The sequence below is a fragment of the Ptychodera flava genome, chromosome 11, assembly GCF_041260155.1.
Source record: "Ptychodera flava strain L36383 chromosome 11, AS_Pfla_20210202, whole genome shotgun sequence".
Classification (NCBI taxonomy): Eukaryota; Metazoa; Hemichordata; class Enteropneusta; family Ptychoderidae; genus Ptychodera; species Ptychodera flava.
Window position 1 is genome coordinate 41,652,533 of NC_091938.1, and position 18,898 is coordinate 41,671,430.

An 18,898-nucleotide genomic window follows, 5' to 3' on the forward strand; every position below is an offset into this window, starting at 1 on the left:
TTGATGCAATGAAAAATTTTATTACAAGAATATCATATATTAATTAGATACAAATGCGATCAACCTGAGTTTGTAAAAGATTCAATTGAGATTAAAAGTGAAACAAGCAGATGTTACGAGAGAGGAGTGAGAGTAGGAGTTCCATTTCGCTGTCATGTCATCTTATCATAGAAACACACAAATAAGATCCATGTTGATAGTTCACACTGTGATATTTGCTAGGTCGTTGTCAGAGTAACATACGTATACTACGGGATATTAAATGTAAATACGTTAACAGTGGTTGCCATAATTATGATATTTGTATATGTAAGATATTAATGGAAGATGTTGATAATTTTGTTGCTGTGCAAATCAGTGATTACAAGCAGTAACAATTTCCAGCGGAAAAGATATTGTGAAACTTGCTGTACATTATTCTGTATTTTGAAAACTCCTGACTACGTCACTCTCCGGCGGTGAATAATCAATGAGCGTTTGTGATCGTCTGTCTTCTTCAATATACAAAGCATATTTAATTGAAAGTTGTTTGATGTCAGTCTATTTACTGGACTTCGGATATATAAGTGGCATTACTGTGACCATAGGAACCACTCTGTGGAAGAAATATTAATTCCAAAGTAATTATTAATGTTCAATTATGATTATGCACAATTCACATACAGACTGTATTGCTGTTAGTGTATTTTCTTTTTAATCATATTTTTTCGAAACTTAAGCAAACGTTCGAAATCACGTATGCATATACGTATACTGTAGATATATTTTACCGTGTGGCCTCGACTCTACTGAACAACTGAAATCGTGTGACGTCATTCCTTTTTTATGTAAGGAGCAACATCATGCGGGATTAGTTTTTGTTGATATCAATTTTCATTAATTTTAGTGTCTTGCTTTCTTCCGTGGGAAAGATGCCCTGGTTTATTTCATTGTTTTCGTGGATCGTTGTATATATGGCTTTAAAACTTTTGAAAACAAGGAAAATAATTTGTAAGCATAATATCAGTCCTCTTCCTGTCTCTTTTTATTTAGGAATTATGGCACTAGTTTGAATACTACGTCATCACAATGAATCATGTTAATTAGATCCAATCAATCATTAAATAGTCTTATCACCTTTACCTGTATTTGAAATAATTTTGACAACTTCTGTATGGAGAAGCAAGGACTGCATATAATAACAGTAAAGCAAATCTGACGAGCATACGTAACCATACTTACGCCTTCAGATTGGTTGTCCAGCAAGTTAGCTTTTCCCGCTCGTTTTCTTCTCATCTGAAAATTAACCATAAGACCAAGGTAAGGCCAAAATCATGCATGTTGATGATCAGACAATGTAACATGATTAACTAGAGGAGTCCTATTTTGCCGTCGAACTAAGACCTATTTGACTTGTTTGCATGAATACTAGAATACATGAATACTTAGGGAGCAGTCATTATTATCGGCCTGGGTTCAGAGGAATCTGAGGGGGTCACTCAATAAATTGAAAGCTAGAATGGGATGCTCAAAATGTGGAGAGAAAAGAAGGGGGTTACATTATTTTTAGCGGAAAATGATTTGAAACACCTCTCAGATTACAAAATTTCACACATCAAATTCTCAAAATTTCCGATGCGAGAGGGGGACACCCCCTCTCGTGCTCTCCCCTTGGGAAGTTCCAACAGTTATACTCAGTAAAAATACAAATTGAACAACAACTCTCAGATTGTACTAGTCTACATAGAATGGGATGCTCAAAATGTGGAGAGAAAAGAAGGGGGTTACATTATTTTTAGCGGAAAATGATTTGAAACACCTCTCAGATTACAAAATTTCACACATCAAATTCTCAAAATTTCCGATGCAAGAGGGGGACACCCCCTCTCGTGCTCTCCCCTTGGGAAGTTCCAACAGTTATACTCAGTAAAAATACAAATTGAACAACAACTCTCAGATTGTACTAGTCTACACCATTGCACACATCAGTTTCTCAAAATTTTCCCTGCAAGAGAGAGGACAACCCCCTCAGACACTTTCCCCTCAGCCTCCCGCGTGTTCTCCCCTCTGTACTTTCAAATGTTAGATATCAGATCACTTAGTGAAAACCCTGTCATGATAGCCATCCAAAGAAAACAAGACTATGTGGTTGGATACTGGTTATAGCGTGAGGTTTTATATCTACATTTTGTTGCAATTTTGAATTTCATTTTGTTGGTTTCACCTTTTTCAACCGTCATGAGATAACCGATGATAATCGAGGAGGGCACAGCAGGATTTGAAAGGCCTTTACTATTGCTAAACTTTACAAATACATGTATTGATATTTAACTTTTCTAGGGGGATCAGTCAAAATGTCTGTGTTAGAGAGGAAGGTTACTCAATTTCATCATAGTTGGCGGGGGGGGGGGGGTTACTCGAAATTCAGAGTTTCCGATGAAATTCCTCCGACCCCTCCCAGGCCGTAAATAATGACGCTCCCTCACAGCTATGATATACCGTAGGATACTTACAGCTATGATACCGATGAGAAGCAAGATGAACACAGCTCCTACGGCAACACCGACGCCAATAGCAACAATTGTAGTTCTATCATAGGGCTGTTGATGCATTGGTGGGCCTGACGAACGAAGACTTTTCTCAATTTTCACAGAACCGGTCTTTATTGTAAGAACGTGATCACCATACTCAAGGGAATAGGATCCGGACATCAACTGAAGAAAATGTAAGAATTTAATTAATGTAATAAAATGTATTACTTTTGTTTCGTAGTTTTATATGTAAAGCGAAGACAGTTTTAGTGATGTCGACATCTGCTGATAGACCTGTTTTTGACTCCTTTATCCATTCTGTTTTCTGGTTTGATATCTTGTAACGTTTGCTCATCCACTCTCTACATATGCATAAACTTGGTGCACTACTTTATGATAACGTCATTGGAAAGAGTTAGGAGAATAAGTCAGTAGGTTTTTCACGTTTTATTGAGATGGCGGAGTAATCGCAGCAGCCCTCTCACTCAATCGGCACATGAGACAAATGCAAATCAGATGTTTACGTAGAAAAAGAAATAAAATTGTTTCTCGGCAATAAATCAATAAACAATAAATAAATTGAGGTTTTTAACTTGATCGAGTAATATCGTATAAACTAGCTGTAATTGCTTGAGTAATATTTGTAATAAGATGCAAACGTTTTTTAGATAGATGGTAGAATTAATTGCCATACCTGTTCCTCGATGTTATTGACAATACTTTGAAGATCTACATTGGAACCGTCTTCTTCGATGAGAGTAAATTCAACGACAATACTTCCTTCTGTCAACTGTGATGATGAGCGAAAAATTATTTGCATTACCATGTCGTGCAATGACAAAAAAACGATGTTAGAATCTTTATATCAACATAAAATTAAAAGTAGTAATAACACGTGATGATAACACGACAATGTCTACTGGGAGTGACGAAACAAGAAAATATCTCTTGGTATTTCTGAAAACATGGAGTCCTTTTGTATTTTGCGAAAAACATGAAAGCGGGTCTTAACGCACGTTCAAAGTACCTCCAACAACGATGGACGGACTCTGGTTTTTCTCAACTGGAGTACGGAATATTGAAATGACTGACGGAACGTTCTTTCACAACTAGAATCCTTAGAACGAGGGCGTTGATTTTGGAAAGAAACACCGTAAAGCTGAAAATACCATATCAATATTAGCCTTTTCTGTAGCTATGTTCATCTTACAGACTTTGCTAATGTCAGCCTACAAGTGTTTGGTTTATTACAGTGAAAGTGAGCATACGGTGTGACTTACCGCAAGGTCGACAATCATGCTGTCTGTAACTCCAAACATCTCACCGAAACTTGAAATAAGCACACTGAAATAGAGAACAGAATCAATGTTGCTCAAATGTCGAAATTCTTTGTTATGGTTTTCATATTTTCAATATTTCTAAGAAATATTTTGAAATGTAAATTATGTCCATGGTCTCGATAGCAAGTTATAAGCATAGAGGAAAAATCATACAACAATATGGAAATATATTCCTATGTAAACGTATTCATTTAATAATAACAATGTTACCAACTCACCGTTTGAAATCCATTTCGTTTCCTCGAATCAGGTCATACTGTTCTTTAAATGCGAAGGTCACGTCATATTGACTTAAGAAAAAAAGAGATGACTGGTTAGAATCCATGCAGAGTCTTTCATTTTTCACAAGATTTTACTGCTTTCGTTTTGGATTTTGTGAAATTTGGTTACATCCTCTTCAAATAAACAGCACTACAGTTGAGGTATAGATTGTGACGTATTCTTGTGAAAAATAAATTTTACTTCATATCATTTGGCTCGCTTTGTGCATTGAGTAGTTACAAATGTGATATCTTTGCTGATGAATCAAGACTGTTAGCTTTACATGAAACCTACTTCAGGTCAAAGAAAGTTTTATGTAACGCTAATAGAGATAATATTATTGAAAATGAAGTGGGCGACTACGGTTATTTTAATCCAGGAATATGATATAATATATCTGAAATGATAAATGGAGGTTTCACTACTTACGTTGCGGTACTTCCTGCATTAACGATGTGGTGGATCCAACAACAGCGTTGAAAAGAATAGGAAACAAGTCTGATAGTTAGCAGTCTGATCATCTAACCCAGAAAACTATACACCATAAAATCAAGCAACAGTTTTTTCGTAAAAAGCTTCTATCACTTTAATAAGGAACGGCTGAGCTATTAATGCCTTTATTGTTTTAATTTAGAATGTTGCAGCGAAGCTAGAGTGAATTACATTCAGTGGCTTGAGAAAGTTGGATGGGTTGCGATAAAAACCATCGGATAGATATACCTTGATTTCGTAAAGTAAAAATGTGTATGAATGAGAAGCTAAGACTGTTGAAATATTGACATAATTGAAGAAACTGTTCACAATGACATTATATTATGTACAACAAGAACTTGTTGAACACAAAATCATATTGCACTGAGTTAATGTTCTACTTACTGCAATCCTGACTTGTTGTACAAATCCATTTACCATTATTGCATTCACTGTTGAAGAAGTAACGTACATAATGTCAAGTATAATAAAGGAAGTATAAAACACATGTAATGTGAATTATACAAACACTTATACAAAGAGAACTAAAACCTTACTACTATAGCACGATGTGAAACACGTGCAAAATGAGAGAAAACTGCATAATGGGAATACTGTACATGAATAAACTGCTCATAGCCGAGAAGTGACGTCAATGAATGGATCTATACCACACACCGTGTGTGAAACTCCAAATCAGTAAGAAATGACGTGTGCATATTGCCGTCACGTTGTCCCGCTGTAGTGCTTATCATTAGCTGTTCGGGACAAATTGTTTTCATGAGCAACCCGTATTTACAGCAACCCATTCTCCCTTTCTACAATTGCGCATTTTCACTTGCACCAATACATCCTCAATTCTTTACCCATTGACGGATCGAGTAACGATTTTTTGAAAAGTTTATAGGATGTGTAACATGTCACTCACCAGATCTCGCAATCAGTTTCACGTTGGTAACCATGGTCATATTCATTGGTTTTGTAAATACATGGAGTGACTAAATGGAAATCAAACATATTGAGATATTAAATAGTGTCGAAAACAAAAGTGAGACGATTTTAGATAAACATTCAACAGGCGATAAAAGCTTAGGGGGGCCTACATAAAGAAATGTGTGTGTGCACATATGCAGGCAGAATCACATATGAAGTGTATACGGATACAGACACACAGAAGCACAAATGTAATATGTAAACGTACCACGAAAGATTCATAATTAGACGATATAAAAGTTAGTCATAAATAGATGACTCATGTTCCCATGGCACTGTTCGTTGATGCATGCTATAGAACATTTCTGAGTTAAAGATGCCATGTTTACTTCAAAATAACAAAAGTAAACTCACCACATTCTTTCTCTGTGCAGATCCAACCTTGTCGTGTGCAATTACTGAAATTAAAACGAGCAAATACGTACGTTATTACATAAACGAAATCGCATCCCAGCACAAGTTGTTTTCAATGTTTACAAATGTTTATTTTTTATTTTTTATTTTTTTCGTATTTTCGTGGTTGGCACAGTCAATCGTAGTGTGCACAGATTTATCACGCTCTCAGAGGACATTTGATAGACATATAAATGTTTATTATGCTTCATTGCAGACATCTATTGCCTTTAAATTGAAATAATTACCATGTATTGCAATCTTGTTTTCTGAGTTGGTATTCTTTGTAGTTGATTCCATTGTACTGGCAGGTATGCTCTGCAAAAATCAATAGTTTACATTTTTGTGAATGATTTCAGATATTATTCTTACTCTGGTTTTGACCATTTAGTCTAGTATTTCGTTTCTTGTCGGTGAATTGTTTGTGCTTGTGGAATCTGAACACATAAATATATTACTATAACTAAGGTACCAAATTTCGCCTACTGTGTCAGCTCCTCCCCCCTACGTTTGGCGGCTGGTGTCCTCATATTAAAACTAGGACAAAATAATTAGTCGTAAATATAATAAAATTTGACAGATACAAATGCCACATCTTTACTATTTTGAATACTTCTGATTGAAAATACGATTATGATAATCTATTGATTCGCTTGATGAATCTTACGTGTTATCTATTGGTAAATGCGGTCGGTATTTCGTATTTTATGCATGGCTATTTTCAGTGTTGATGGTAGAATTCACGTTTCAGTAAAATACATTATAAGTGCCTACCTCCTGCTGGAGCAGTGCAAATGTGACCACAACCGTTAGAACAACATTTGTGATCGCCACTGCATGAGTGATCACTTTCACATTCGGTTATACAGATGCCAGCACGCAGTGCTCCAAGAACAGGACATACACCAGGTTTGGGTGCTGCAATGAAATATAAAGCGCACCACAAACATTAAATTTTAAAGTGAAAGTATTAAAGATGTGCGTAAAGGAAAGATAAAATATCTACACTCCTTCTTCGTTGGAAGGAACCGGATAACTTAAATTCAAATAAATAATCTAGTCTTCAAAAGAAAATTCAATCAAGTCAATAAATGTAAATTACTCCCGCCATCACATATTGTCACTATAATCAACTATAATAAATTTACATGATCGCTCGCTGAGAATCAGCACACTTTGTGTACTAAACGAAGCCGATATTCGTAATGTTAACTCACGGGGTTCTGCGCAGGTGCGGCCACATCCATTGAAGCAGCACTTTTGTGTTCCCGGACAGAATGTATCGTGGTGACAAGAAGAGACACAAATACCGAACGTATCGGCATTGACTGATGGGCAGTCACCAGGTTTTGTTACTAAAAACAGAACAAAAGCCAAATCATGTTATTCTACGTTATGAACTAGTTATTGGTAGGAAAGTAATCAATGACAATATGAATGATATCCTAGTATACACCTCAACATTTTAAGTATCATAGTCACCTTAAAAGTTCACACTTTCCAAAACCACCATTTTTGTGAAATGAAAATTAAGAAATACTTACTGCAGGCCATCTTCGTGCAAGACCATAAGCCGTTCATGCAGGTGCTGCATGGAGTAAAGGATAAGCAAATAAGTGAATTCAATTTCTCCAAATCGATTCAAACGTATGCAATAAATAGCACTTACGACAAGAAGAAAATACATGACAACTTCTTCAATGATTAGAAGAATAAAGATTATGTGAATTTCCGTACAGCATTATATCAGTCCAACTACCTTGAATCACGAGTCAAATAAATTCGATAATAAATAGCGACTGCAGCTGGCCTCGGGTATCGCTAAACCATATTACGTGGTTGTGTGTTTATCAGTCTTTTGTAGAGAGAAGAATTCAACCGATGAGTTTTTAAATCTAAATTTGTTTTCAGGACGTACCAAGTATTACACTCGTCAAATCTTTCTTCCCCATGTTTATATTGAACTTCGTCATATTCACAGGAGCTCATAGGCTCTTGACAAACGTGTCCACAACCATTGCTACAACACTTGGCCGACCCATTGCAGTGAGCATCACGAGTACATTCATCTACACAGACACCAAAATAGTCACCACTGACCGGTGGACACTCTCCTGGTTTAACAACTGAAAGATGGAGTAGGAAAAATGAATTCAATTCACTTGTCCAAATGTTAAAATGCGTTCAAGCTTCTACTGTGCAATGCTTTAGGAGAAAATGAAGTGAATATGGTAACAAATCAAAACCGTTTTGTTTGTATCAACTGGAGGAAAGTTTATTACAGTCATAAAATGTGAACTGTGATCAAAAAGAAATGGACTACAAGACATGGTATCTAAATACAACAATGAAAAGTATGTTCCTTTATGCTGGACGAGCTATCTTTTGGCACGGCACTCGGAAATTTCGATGACCAAAAATGTAAACAATGCGTCACATGATTTATGTAAATTCTCATAGATGACGCTAAAAGGAAAGATCAGTCACACAACGATGGTACAGTCTTGCTTTCTGTTTTCCAATTTCTTCTATTCACCATTTGTGTGACTTGTATAACATTTGTCATCTTTTCCTGGCCAGGGAAGAATCATTATTAGGTGCAGAAATGCCTTGATCATCTGAAGAAATGAATGTAATATATGCCTGGGTCACTGTACTACACGCAATAATTATTGTAGTGTTGGTCGGTTGATTGCCTAACTGCTTCGAACGAAGTGTTATTAAGTATCACTGCTGTATCGGCCTTACCTTGTACTGGCTCAGAACAAACGTGGCCGCATCCATTGCTACAACATTTACTGTGTCCAACACAATGTGCATCGTTCCCACACTCTTCCATACAAATACCAAATCCAGACAAGGCAGGGCATTCACCTGGCTTGACAACTGTAGGAAATGTAAGATTGATCATTGGCAGTTGCAAAGGTGAGCGCTGTATCTCGATTGGTTTTTCACTTCAGTAATACAGATTATCATGCTATCCAAACACATGAGTACTATTAAATTGCGTCCCGTGTTCCATCACAGAGTAACATATAGACAGAGTCGCAACACTTGCATGTCTTTTGTTCCATGGTCGTCTCGGTAGACTATTGGCTTTTCATATTAAATGAGCTCCAAAGGTGTTAAACTTTTTGGAGGCTTTGTTTGTGGTTGATAATTACACGAGATTATGCGAAAAATACGACGAGATGGCATCGTACTGCCAGTCGCGTAGCAACCATAGTTACTTGGTGAGCTCTCAGGCCAGAAACACTGCTTCACGCCAATCAAAACATAACACGCCAGCAGTTTCATAAACATGTCCTTCCTTGACGCACGTGTAAAAGAGGGTATGACTGACCGTAAACCATTGAGTAAACCAGTCAGTATCGATAAAAGACTTTCAAATTTGGTTCAAACACACTCATTATATTCATAAAAATATGAGAGGAATTTTTAAAACGGTAAAACTCATTTTCCTGAAGCTCAAAACACTCCCGTTTTCGCCAGCACGTCAATTCTGCTCAGCACCACACGACAACAACAACACAAACTTTGCCGAACATACTTTCGCTTAACAATTGGCGAAAATCCGAAAATTACCGAAGGATTCATGGTCGGCACTCTTCGGAAAAGAGAGACGAGAGCAACCTGAGGCGAGGCGAACATGGATGGGTTACGTAACCGCTTCACGCCTTAAACAATACCTGTTGCCACTCTATCTATCTTTCTCTCTGGTTCCATATAATGATGGCATACGATAGTTATGTAATTAAGAATCTGAGAATAATTCAGGTAAGATATTGCTGTATTTGACAAGTCCCGATCCTAACTGCATGTTTGCTAACAACAACACTAATGTCAGGGCATTTACACCCCATGGCAATTCTTAAAAAAAACTATTGATCTCAATATTTACCAGGAGGAGGTTCCATGCACATATGACCACAGCCATTTGAACAGCATTTTGACGTATGCGGACAATCGTCATCGCGAGAACAATTTTCAACACAGGCTCCGATCGCACCGTCAACAACGGCTGGACATTGGCCTGGTTTAGGTTCTACGGGAAAAAAACCGACATTTGTGTTGGAGTATAAACATTCATGAAAACTTCAAAAAGTGTATACGGTTTGTAGTAAAATGTATGTTTCTATGTTTCAAATTGAATATTAAAGTAAACCTTTTAAATTAAATACCTGGTTCTGGTTCCACGCACACTCTTCCACATCCATTACTACAACATTTATGGTTACCATGACAGTGACCATCATCTGTACACTGTGTGATACATAGTCCAACTTGATCTGCATCAATGGCAGGACACTGACCTTTCTTCACCACTGTGAAAAAATTACAGAGGAGTACATTTGGTTAAAATTATCGTTACTTCTCGGATATTATACATTTTATTCGATCGGGGACTCATTTGAAATACTTGAATAAATAAATAGACAAACGAAATTTACGAATGTCAAATTACAAATCAGAAAGAAACAATAGATCAAACAGAGTTTTGAAGCCTACGTGGAAGCTGAAAATCACTGGAATCAGGACGGGAGTAAATGCGAAATTTTAACGTCCTCAATATATTAACAGATTATTAGTCTCAAGTAAATTTTGCTTACCTGGCACAATGTCTAAGCAGACGTGACCGCAACCATTACTACAACATTTCTGGAAGCTCGGGCACGAAGAATCATCGACGCACATTTCAGAACAAATACCGACTTGATCCATACTCACGACTGGACACTCTCCAGGTCTTATCACTAGAAGCAAATAATATATGCGTGTATATAGAAAACTCAGGCTTTACGATTGAAGATATAGATGTCTATGCCAATCACAACTTAATGTGATCCCGTGTTTCAAGGAGTCGGAGCTGAATCCAAATCAATGAATGAATCAATGTATATGCACTTCGAGTGCCGTATTGAATATGCAAAATAAAAGTCAAGGCATCATAAGGCACATTTGTTATATTGTATTTGTTTTCCAAATGTTCGTTATATGTACAAAATAGTGACTTATTTGTATGAAAGATCTCACCGAAATCTTGTCTTCTACATATCTCAACTTCTCGAGTTGAAAGTGACCCTTTTATGTATTTGTATGTCCATGATTTTAATATTTCAAAATTCATCACGTGTAAGAATTAACAAGCCCTGACATTTCCCTGACCTATCAATCAGCAAGAGTTAATGAGTCGAAAAAAGATTCTCAAATGTAAATCTCATCCTGGTGATTCTATGCATCAACCTGTACAATAATTACTTGCATTTAGTGTTCGTATAATTACTGTCAAAACTTCAGTCAAAGTGGATATCAATGACTTATTTACTCGTGAGATATCTTACCAGGCCTAAATCACATTCAGATACAAATTTATGACATTTATGGTATTTGAAAAGATCTTTGCCCCATTCAAACTATTTTTTAATATGCAAATTGATATGGTATTTGCAGGTAAATGTTTACGAAGGTTTAATAAGTTCTATATCTCATCCTCGACATTCTACTTATCAATCTGAATGATATCGCCCTCTGAGTATTGCCATATTAAACTGCCTCATTACAAAACAATTACTACCCATTGAAATCGGTACCAATTTTAACATGTTTTGAAACGTATTTGATTAATTGGCTTGGTTCCTTAAAATCTGATTGCGAATACAACTACAGTAAGCTTCTAACATAGTAAGACAATACGTTTTTATGGTCTGTAAGCCCCCCATTCCAACCACATTTCCTGAACCTACATGTAACAATAACAAATCTGTGTAGTATTCACCGAATTTCACTTAAATCTTTTAGGTAATTTTTAAGAAATGTCAAATGACCTACGGGGGCAGCTTCATAAAAGGATAAATACGGAACAGAAAACACCTGTACAGGGGGTTCGGCTTATATTTTCATTTGGCAAAAAGTAGGAAAACGCCGTCTTTATGGACCAACCAAACTACTTGTTTGTAACCAGGTAGTATCATACTCAGATTGCATTGATTACAATACTTTGTCAATGTCCACATTATACAGATTCTATCTAGTAAAGGAATGTGTCTACAAAATGGGTAACTTTTATTATTTTGTATTAAAAATACACTAGAATAATACTTTTGATGATATTCAAAGGAACAATGTGACACAAACATACCTGGCTCGGGATCAACGCAAACCAGTCCACAACCATTGCTACAACATTTCTTGTCTGCATGGCAGTGTGCATCATCATTACATTCATTAATACAGATTCCAACTTGATCCGCTGGTACAACGGGGCACTGTCCAGGTTTACTTACTAAATAACGATAACAGAAATAACATTTATTCCCCGTTTGAAAATATCCTTTCCAAATTCTGTAATCATTGAGCAAGCATTTGGAGTAATGTTTATCGTTTGAATTATGTGTAAATGGAGATTAGGCTTAATGCGGTATGAAATTCGACACACCGTAAAGGTTTTAAGGGTTCAGAACCAGTGTTAGGCCCTTCCAGACTATTAAATTCTCTGAACAATAGAAAAGAAAATACATGAGGCATCGATTTGCATAGCCTCTAAAACATTGAGATTTGCCACCTATGGCGCGTAATCAAGGCCAATATTCTAACTCCCAATTTTCAACTATACAAAGCGACATTCAACATTCTAACTCCCCATTTTCAACTATACAAAGCGACATTCAACATTCAACCCCCCTTTTCAACTATACAAAGCGACATTCAACATTCAAACTCCCCATTTTCAACTATACAAAGCGACATTCAACATTCAAACTCCCCATTTTCAACTATCGAAGTCATAGGTCCCCCTAGACCACTAGCCAGCGAACACAAGCCAAAATTAGCATACATATAGTCAAATACGACTTTAAAAAATCGTCGGTGTCATTTTACATGAAACTACTTATCACTTTGTTAGGGAGTCCTAAACATATGGTGACCTCGCAGTTAATTTTGGACGACACCGGGTTCGTTAGTGACCACATCAGTGGTAGTTTGTTTAGGCTGCTACTTGATCTTGACCAGCCTGACAGACGGGGAGATGTGTCACGTGGGTGTGAGAGTCTTGTTAGACTTTTGTCACAGTTAAGTGGCATTTGAATGTGTAGTGAGCGTATTGTCCAGCTGGTGCAAGCCGCTCAACGTGAAATACATGATGTTGAACATAGTGGTCACGGTCACAGGTTATCGTAACGTTGCTTGGATAGTCGTTCGAGGCGGGCGGCCGCAGGTCGCCGTTTACTTTTTCCAAGTAAACGGCGACCTGCGGCCACCCGCCTCGAACGACTATCCAAGCAACGTTACGATAACCTGTGGTCACGGTGTAATAAAGGGAAAGTGGCTTCACACATCAGCCATCTCGTCTTGTATGTGCTTTGGTGTGTTTAGTGTTAGCTCTGCATTGCAGGGCTGTGTGTTACCGGCGTTATACGGCCTCCCACTACATGTGGTGGGAAGCCGTATAACGCCGGTAACACACAGCCCTGCCTAGCCCTGCGTACGATGCTGTGTGTTCCGCTACAGCTAATCGCCACGCTCACCAGGCGATTAGCTGTAGCGGAACACACAGCATCGTACGCAGGGCTAAGCCCTGCCATGCAGAGCTAGTTTAGTGTTTGAGTTGTGTTTTGGCTGTAATAGTGTGGAAATTAACAAGCGAGTTGTTAATTTTAAAATAAGCCATGGCGAGCCACGCATGCATGCTCTTGATTAGACGACATGATAGCGACCGAATTAGGCCTAAGTGATGGCGGAGGTCGGCGGTAAATCTTGATAGCATCACAAGTGTTTCCGGGCCATATTTTTGGACCCTCTAGAACATCACATAGGAATAACTCTAAAACTCCGAAACGTCATGTGACGTATCTATGACGCGTTCTGACGTAGTATAGCCCAGAAGGAAAAACGTGGGTAACTACAATGAAGCAAGTTAGGGATGCCTAGGGAGAATGCGAATCCTAAATGTTGAGTTCGAGAGTTGAAAATGTGGAGTTCGAAAGTTGAAAATGGGGAATAGCAATCCCAAATGTTGAGTTCGATAGTTGAATGTTGAGTTGTAAGCTTATAGTTGAAAATGGGGAGTTTGAATGTTGAATGTCGCTTTGTATAGTTGAAAATGGGGAGTTTGAATGTTGAATGTCGCTTTGTATAGTTGAAAATGGGGAGTTAGAATGTTGAATGTCGCTTTGTATAGTTGAAAATTGGGAGTTAGAATATTGGCCTTGATTACGCGCCATAGCCACCGCTTGCACAAACGATGCAGTATTTCCGAAATTTGCAGGGTGATTAAAATCTGTCGTATAAATCCTTGCAAAGTCTGCGATTTTTGTTTGAGGTTCTAGATCATTTTCTCTGATGCGACGATTTCCGACTGGTGCCTCATCCCTTGTTTCAAACATTCAAGAGTCTGTCACAAAAAATCTCAAGACAGACAAAAGACATCGGAGACACACTTGCATAGTCACGATGTTGATATTGCAGTATTTGTACACGGGAAGCTAAAAACTAAATTTTGAGAGATGCAAATTGGTTGTCACATAACACTTTTTAAACAATAATCACAAAATACGAATCACAACGTTTACCATCAGCTAGGCTTTTATAAGGAATTACAAGCTCAGTGTATGCTCAGAATTCAATGTTTAGAAGGGTCTAATACTAGCCCTGGGGACAGATATTCAGGCTCTAATTTTAATGACAACAGCGTATAGTCTACTTCTCTGCGAAAATTTTTGAGGTAAGTAAAATTCAAATAAAGCGTAGCTGCATTTTTATTCATCACTAGTAAGTTTATGCACAAAGAATATTTTACTTGGTAAATGAACATCATACTTCAGTAAATTGCTGCTTGTAACTTAAATGTCTAAAGGTAAAATGCATCTTTGGAAGAGATACGGCTAGTTTTCAATCGGGTTCGAACTCACAGCATACGACATCCAGTCACCTGGCACTGAGAGGCAACAGACAGAACAGCTCGGCCAAATCCCCACTCTCAAAAAGAGTGGTTCAATAACAGATATTCAGGCTCTCAAAATTTTCCATTACTTTTCTATTCTGTCGCTTGTGTGTATTCATTTTGAAGATCGCGGGATAAATAAAACTGTCAAGTCTTATTCATGTAAATATAAAAAAAATCATTTTTTCAAATAGAGTTACCACAAAGGTTGTGGATGTTTTGAATTTCAGATGTCAGGAAATACGGAAGAAGCAGTTTAAAGTTTCCCTGGGCAAAGTTTCAGCACTAGATGAAGTCTTTCATTTTTACAGCACTTTCTACCTGGAAACAAGTACTGCTATAATATTTCAAAAAGATATTTATCTTTTATTCTACTTTATGTAAACAATTGAAATATATTACAAACGGCAAAGCCCACAACAGTAACGACGAGATTTACCTGTCACTGGGTTCAAACAACTATGGCCACAACCATTGCTACAGCATTTCTGGAAGCCAGGACATGAATCATCAGACTCACATTCTTCGGAACAAATACCAAAATTATCCATACTGATAGCTGGGCATTCACCTGCCTTAGGGACTGCAAATGAAAACATACTTTTCTAAATATATGTCCTTTTTGACACCTAGATGCGAAATCAATAACAGTGTGGTGCCCTTTTTAGACACTCAGTAAACAACAAATATATTAACCAAAAAATCCACTGAATACAATTATATTACGTTAGAAAAAACGGTGAAAACAGTGATTTTCTTGAAGACTAATCACTAAGTCAAGGGATAGAGTAAAAACTCTTAAAGTTTACAGGCTACGTATGTCAGCTGGGACTGCACAAAGCTCTAGGGTTGAGTCAAACAGTGAGACAGACCCAATGAGAGAGCAGTCCTAGGCTTGCAGGATGGTCGTGCAAAGTCCACAGTATAAATCCATCGCGGTGGTGAACGTCTTGACATTAACACTGCTGGTGTGATCCCAAAGTCTTGAAGTAAAATATCGGCGGCAAACTCAAAAATGTCTCGAAGTAACGTCAGTGACGCACTCCCAAAGTCTGTCAGAAAACTGTGCCTTCCCTTATTTATGCTCAACGATTCTATCCAGAGAACATAAGAACAATCAAGAACTTCTATTGACAAGCTCGTTACTATTCTAAAAATATCTTCACCCTCGGTAAAAACTCATAATTCATTTTCGAGAAAAATTCTAAACATGACTAACTGACTTCAAGCACATGGAGGAAAATAACCCTAAGAATGATCTTGATTAATTACATTCAGGCCATCACTGGGCGCCAGTTGAGTGCAAAGCAATTCGTTGCAAAATATTTAATCACAATAAACGAATTCTCGATGCAACTCACCTGGTTCAGCATCAACACAAACGTGACCACAACCATTACTACAGCATTTCTTGGATCCTGTACAATGGGCATCATCACTGCACTCTTCAGAACAAATGCCACCCATTCCTGGTTGAACTGCTGGACACTGGCCTTCCTTAACGACTGTAAAGTGTAAAGAGAGTCACCCCATGAATTCCTTCATTGACAGAGTGTCAAAGATAGAGATCAAGTCCATAAAAACAGGCCCTCCCTCCCACATGACAGATAATCTTGAAATAAAGAGAGACAGAGTGACAGACATTTAATTTCTAAAAATGGCAGAGATCATGTGACATTCAGATGCAAAAGACCACTTTAGATTGAGCTGTTTGCTATAGTCATTTCAATGCCCCTTACCTGGAACTGGTGCCATGCAAACATGGCCACATCCATTACTACAACACTTGCTGAAGCCTGAACAGGAGTGGTCATTGGTGCATTCCTCAGCACAGCTTCCCATTTGACCTTCTGGGACAGCAGGACACTGACCTGGTTTTTCAGCTGAAGCAAAGAAAAGATTCAAGGGTCATGCAAATTGAAAATAGGCGATGGCTTATGGCATGTGTCACAAGGCTTTACTTCCACCCACATTTTGTACATGTTACCATTGTTAGCTAGCTCCATATTTCCTTCTTTGAAAATGTACTTGTGACAGCTATAAACTTCTGCTGGAATCAATAGAGGCAGATGTAGAATTGACATCCACCAGAAAAAGCTCACCTGGAAGGGCAGGCACACATACATGTCCACAGCCGTTGCTGCAACATTTGGAACTTCCTTCACAGTGGGCATCATTCTCACATTCGTTGGAGCATATTCCAACTGTACCTGCTTCTACTGCAGGACATACTCCTTCTTTCACAACTGCAATAGCAAGACGAGAAGTCAACTTTAAAAAAATGATCTTACTCACACATCAGTTCTGATCACTACTGTGCTACTGGTCAGTAAAATGGAAGGTTTTCAAAACTATCTCACCTGGAGTGGGTGCAACACATGTGTGGCCGCATCCATTGCTACAACATTTGTGGAAAGTTGGACAGGACTCATCACTGGTACATTCTTCGGCACAGATACCCATCTGACCCGCTGGAAGGACTGGACATTGGCCAGGTTTGATGACTGCAAAATCAAATTCAGAGATGACTCAACATTGCACAAGAACTAAGTGAAGGAGATTGGACAACTCTACAAAAAGACAAGGCTCCAAAATGGTCCTAATGATGACTAAAACACTAAGCTAGCTGAAGTCAGGTGAAATCCACAATTTATCAGCTCTATTTCATCTCTGCAGCACTAGAGGAATCTGGATGCAACTCACCTGGTTCAGCATCAACACAAACGTGACCACAACCATTACTACAGCATTTCTTGGATCCTGTGCAATGGGCATCATCACTGCACTCTTCAGAACAAATGCCACCCATTCCTGGTTGAACTGCTGGACACTGGCCTTCCTTAACGACTGTAAAGAGTAAAGAGAGTCACCCCATGAATTCCTTCATTGACAGAGTGTCAAAGATAGAGATCAAGTCCATAAAAACAGGCCCTCCCTCCCAATTGACAGATAATGTTGAAATAAAGAGAGACAGAGTGACAGACATTTAATTTCTAAAAGTGGCAGAGATCATGTGACATTGAGATGCAAAAGACCACTTTAGATTGAGCTGTTTGCTATAGTCATTTCAATGCCCCTTACCTGGAACTGGTGCCATGCAAACATGGCCACATCCATTACTACAACACTTGCTGAAGCCTGAACAGGAGTGGTCATTGGTGCATTCCTCAGCACAGCTTCCCATTTGACCTCTGGGACAGCAGGACACTGACCTGGTTTTTCAGCTGAAGCAAAGCAAAGATTCAAGGGTCATGCAAATTGAAAATAGGCGATGGCTTATGGCTTGTGTCACAAGGCTTTACTTCCACCCACATTTTGTACATGTTACCATTGTTAGCTAGCTCCATATTTCCTTCTTTGAAATGTACTTGTGACAGCTATAAAATTCTGCTGGAAAATAGAGGCAGATGTAGAATTGACGTCCACAAGAAAAAGCTCACCTGGAAGGGCAGGCACACATACATGTCCACAGCCATTGCTGCAACATTTGGAACTTCCTTCACAGTGGGCATCATTCTCACATTCGTTGGAGCATATTCCAACTGTACCTGCTTCTACTGCAGGACATACTCCTTCTTTCACAACTGCAATAGCAAGACGAGAAGTCAACTTTAAAAAAATCATCTTACTCACACATCAGTTCTGATCACTACTGTGCTACTGGTCAGTAAAATGGAAGGAGGTTTTCAAAACTATCTCACCTGGAGTGGGTGCAACACATGTGTGGCCGCATCCATTGCTACAACATTTGTGGAAAGTTGGACAGGACTCATCACTGGTACATTCTTCGGCACAGATACCCATCTGACCCGCTGGAAGGACTGGACATTGGCCAGGTTTGATGACTGCAAAATCAAATTCAGAGATGACTCAACATTGCACAAGAACTAAGTGAAGGAGATTGGACAACTCTACAAAAAGACAAGGCTCCAAAATGGTCCTAATGATGACTAAAACACTAAGCTAGCTGAAGTCAGGTGAAATCCACA

The 18,898-nt window shown here is 38.2% G+C and overlaps 1 protein-coding gene across 2 annotated transcripts; it reads right to left on the reverse strand.

Annotated features, from left to right (window-relative positions):
• Window positions 1–18,094, reverse strand: LOC139144300 (prestalk protein-like). Of its 2 annotated transcripts, XM_070714988.1 has the most exons (27): window positions 17,991–18,094; window positions 17,613–17,756; window positions 17,270–17,413; window positions 17,012–17,155; window positions 16,649–16,792; window positions 16,271–16,414; window positions 15,349–15,492; window positions 12,108–12,251; window positions 10,579–10,722; window positions 10,150–10,293; window positions 9,870–10,013; window positions 8,717–8,854; window positions 7,887–8,094; window positions 7,513–7,556; window positions 7,186–7,323; window positions 6,743–6,886; window positions 6,217–6,286; window positions 5,930–5,973; window positions 5,511–5,580; window positions 4,988–5,034; window positions 4,541–4,553; window positions 4,069–4,140; window positions 3,791–3,854; window positions 3,205–3,300; window positions 2,493–2,693; window positions 1,222–1,275; window positions 1–595 (listed from the first exon to the last, which is right to left on the reverse strand). In XM_070714988.1, the coding sequence occupies exons 1-27, from the start codon at window positions 18,091–18,093 to the stop codon at window positions 545–547; spliced, it is 2,997 nt and encodes a 998-aa protein (XP_070571089.1). In that variant the 5' UTR covers window position 18,094; the 3' UTR covers window positions 1–544. The 2 variants fall into 2 exon arrangements, with proteins under 2 accessions (XP_070571089.1, XP_070571090.1); XM_070714989.1 differs by lacking the exons at window positions 17,012–17,155; window positions 17,270–17,413.
• Window positions 18,095–18,898: the final 804 nt, after the last annotated feature.